Genomic DNA, 3,259 nt, shown 5'->3' with positions numbered 1-3,259 from the left:
AGGAAAGAGGCGGGGGGGGGGGGGGGGAAAGAAAGAGGATGTCTTTCCCGAGATGCTGTGCTCCTACATGGCCTCATTCCCATGGGGAATCTGTAACATGCTGACATTCATGCAGTGTCACCCCAGCAAGGACTAAAAGCCGTGTCTTCTTGAGAGGGGAGAGGAAAAAAAGTGATGTGAACTGAAGGAGAACCCCATCTCCCATGATGGCAAGAGGTGGGATGGGGAGCTGCAGTGGGAACACCAGAGACAGCTTTGCTCAGCAGAGAGAGCTGCTATGTGTGAGGATTTCTGGTTTCTATATTTTTTTAAGGATATTTAATGGTTTAATGGGAGGTTTCCTTTGGCTCATGCCCCATAACATCACACTGTAGCACATCATCCTGAAAATAGCAGCACCCAGTGAACAACTGGGACTGTTTAAAAACACAAACAGCAGAGAGGAAAGCTCAAGGTGACCCGTGTTCTCTATCAGGAGGCACTTCTGCCTTTCCCCCTGCGCCACAGAGGGCTCTGTGTTATACCTGGCCCCGTGGCAAAAACCCTGGCTGGCAACATGGCCAGTGGAGCAGCCTTGGGTCCCACAGTGGCACTCACTGCCTGTGGCTTCCTGCCTCCTGACGGATCTCTCTCCCAAGAGCTGGCCCTGACACAGGCAGCAAGAGGCATCTCTGTAGGAGCTTTACAGAAGCAGGGCAGAGAACAGTATGTCCCAGCTGCTGCTGCTGCTCATTTATCTCCTTCAGCTCCTTGACAACACCAGCCTGGAGGACCTGGCCTTCCTGACATCTCAATCACATACAGTTACTAGCACAGGTTCTCTCACCATCTTCAAGGGCTCTCAGATGCTCAAATTGTACTGCAGAAAATGGATTAGCAGTTAGGGAAAAAACCCACCAGGAACATCCTAATGCAGTGCTTGGCTTTGCTTCTGTTGCTCCAAACTCCTGGCAGAGGCATCAATAAGAGTTTGATGCTGACTATTCAGCATCCCTCCCTGCTCCAGCCCATCCTCCACAGGGCAGCCAGGTTGACAGTCACGAATGAATGCAATACATCTTGATCCCTCCCAAAACGTAAACCAACCTAAAACAAGAACTCTAAGAGCAGGAGTTCATGTGCATGGATTAGGCAGGGGTGATGGGTGTAATTGCATCTCACTTGGCTGCACAAGGTTGCTCCTTGCACAGAAGTGAGGCTGCTCCCCAGCCTCAGTAGTCCTCACTTACTGCAGGTGGCAGGCTTGGTCTGGCAGAGAACTGGGAGATCTCTGTGTAGGCAGCCAAGGTTTATTAGAGAAACTGTTAGATTCAAATGACTCTGGTACAAAGATAAGCTGCACTGCCTTCTGAAAGGCAAACGTGTTTCTGACCCATAGAAACTGATACAGGTTACCGAGACATCAGTGACCACAACAGGTTTGACATTAAATTATCACCTTGCAGTTAATCTTAGTGGAGTCAAAGTTTCTTCCTAGCTAGTACATCCAATAGGATGCATAACTACCACCTCTTGCCTGTGGCCTTCCTGCCTTTCCTCCAGGATGTCTCCATCTGTCTCAGCAGCACCTCTTCTGTTCCCATTCAATCACAGTAGCTCTCCCCTTTCTCATTTGCCATGTTTAAACATCCAAAGCAACACATCTCTATGGAACATTTCTAAATTCAATATTAGGCTGCTCTCATCTTTAACTGGATGGGGGAATAAGGAGGTGCAGAACTCAGAATCTGTTATTAGACCTTTAAACTAAAATTAAGAAGAAAAAATACCCCGAAACAAAACAAAACCCACAGTTCATTTCTCATGGAGAATTCAAATCCTTCATTGGCAAGTTCCTAGGAATGTTTTTCTGCTTGCAACAGTTAGCATCACGGGATCATATTGTTCTGTCCTCCCCTCCCCGGAGCACCATGGTGTTGCCTGTGCGGGATGAGATGTCATAGGGCTGGACGCAGCAGTGTTGCTGTCCACACGCTGGTCAGCAGGAGGCTGGCTGCCAGCCTGAGCGCAGGGCGTGCACGGAGGGACGGGGAGGCCGAGGTGCAGGAGCACACCTCGTAGCCGTTTTCGGAGCGGCTCTCATCGTGCTGCCCCGGCTTGGAGCGTGCCCCCGTCCTGCTGCTCCCGGCTGCTTCGGGCGAGTCAGACTGCATGTCGCTGCACACCAGCCAGTCCCTGGCGATGGACTGCGGGTACCCAGGCTGCGCCTCCAGGTCACTGTCCAGCACTTTCCAGTACTCCTTGCCCCTGAAGAAGTAACTTGCCCCTGCAAAGAGAGCAAAAGCCAAAGGCAAGGTGAGCGTGATGGGTGCTTTCCCAGTGGAGCACTTGGAACGCCCCCGCTGGAGCTGGGAGGCGGATGCAATAATGCTGCTTGTTGCCAGTATCCTCTCTCACTGCAGAGCACAGTGACTGCTGGTGGGATGCTCAAAAAGATGATGCTGTGCTCAGCCGGGACCTCTCACACCAGCCAGGAGTCACCAGACAGATGGGAGGCAGGTGGTGAGATGTTGCCTCTTCTATGGAGGGGCCTAGAACAGATGCATTCCCCTGGTATGAGAGTGTGCAGGATAAAAGCCCTAGTAAATCCACAGCTGCACACACCATACGTATCTCTCAGTGGCCATCAGGGGCCACTTGTGTTCTTTTCAAGGGGAAGAAACCACTGAGAAATCTCATCCCTGCAAAATAATTTGTAACTCTGGGGAAAACGTCTCCCTTAAAAATGTTTTCTATCCACATCCTCATATATCTAGCTAAAAAGCCAAGGACAACAAATTCAGTGAGGAGCAAATCAGCACATATCAGGGTAAAAACCACTGCAAAATAACATCAACTGTGTTCTTTTAATCAAATCAATTTATTAGGCCCCCAAGATATTTCTGTTGTCTGCTAGAAATTACAAAGCCTTTTAGTGAGCGTGCAGGGAGCTCTGGCTGGAAGCCTACCTCCCTCTTCAGCTTTCAGACACCAGGAACTGTTGTCCCACCTGGGGCTTAGCAGTTTATGTCAGAAGGGGCTATAGCTCAAGTGCAAACGAAGCACTGATTATTTATTTCTTCTTGGGTTTTGGACCAGCATATGGACTCACCATCTGACCACCTCATGGCATCATCTAAAGGGCTTGGTATTCCCTTCCACAGCATGGTCTCTGAAGGGTACCCAGGATCCATCCTCCGCGCGTGGTCATCGTAACGCCAGTAGAGATTGTCCTTAAAGAAGTAAGTCTTGTCATTGTGGGCCCAGGAGAAAGCAGCAT

The 3,259-nt window shown here is 50.0% G+C and overlaps 1 protein-coding gene across 1 annotated transcript in view; it reads right to left on the bottom strand.

Annotated features, from left to right (window-relative positions):
• Positions 1 to 1,937: 1,937 nt before the first annotated feature.
• MMP17 (matrix metallopeptidase 17 (membrane-inserted)) overlaps positions 1,938 to 3,259 on the bottom strand; it is a gene marked incomplete at its 5' end in the record, with an annotated part of 22,206 nt that continues 20,884 nt past the window's right edge. The window contains 2 exons of the mRNA XM_010011371.1: positions 1,938 to 2,266; positions 3,092 to 3,259. The exon at positions 3,092 to 3,259 is cut by the window's right edge and continues 102 nt beyond it. Coding sequence (XP_010009673.1) covers positions 1,938 to 2,266; positions 3,092 to 3,259 — 497 coding nt within the window. The remainder of the gene's footprint in view (positions 2,267 to 3,091) is intronic.

Source organism: Nestor notabilis, unplaced genomic scaffold (assembly GCF_000696875.1).
Source record: "Nestor notabilis isolate BGI_N333 unplaced genomic scaffold, ASM69687v1 scaffold28363, whole genome shotgun sequence".
NCBI classification, from domain to species: Eukaryota; Metazoa; Chordata; class Aves; order Psittaciformes; family Psittacidae; genus Nestor; species Nestor notabilis.
This window is presented reverse-complemented; position numbering and strand designations above follow the sequence as displayed.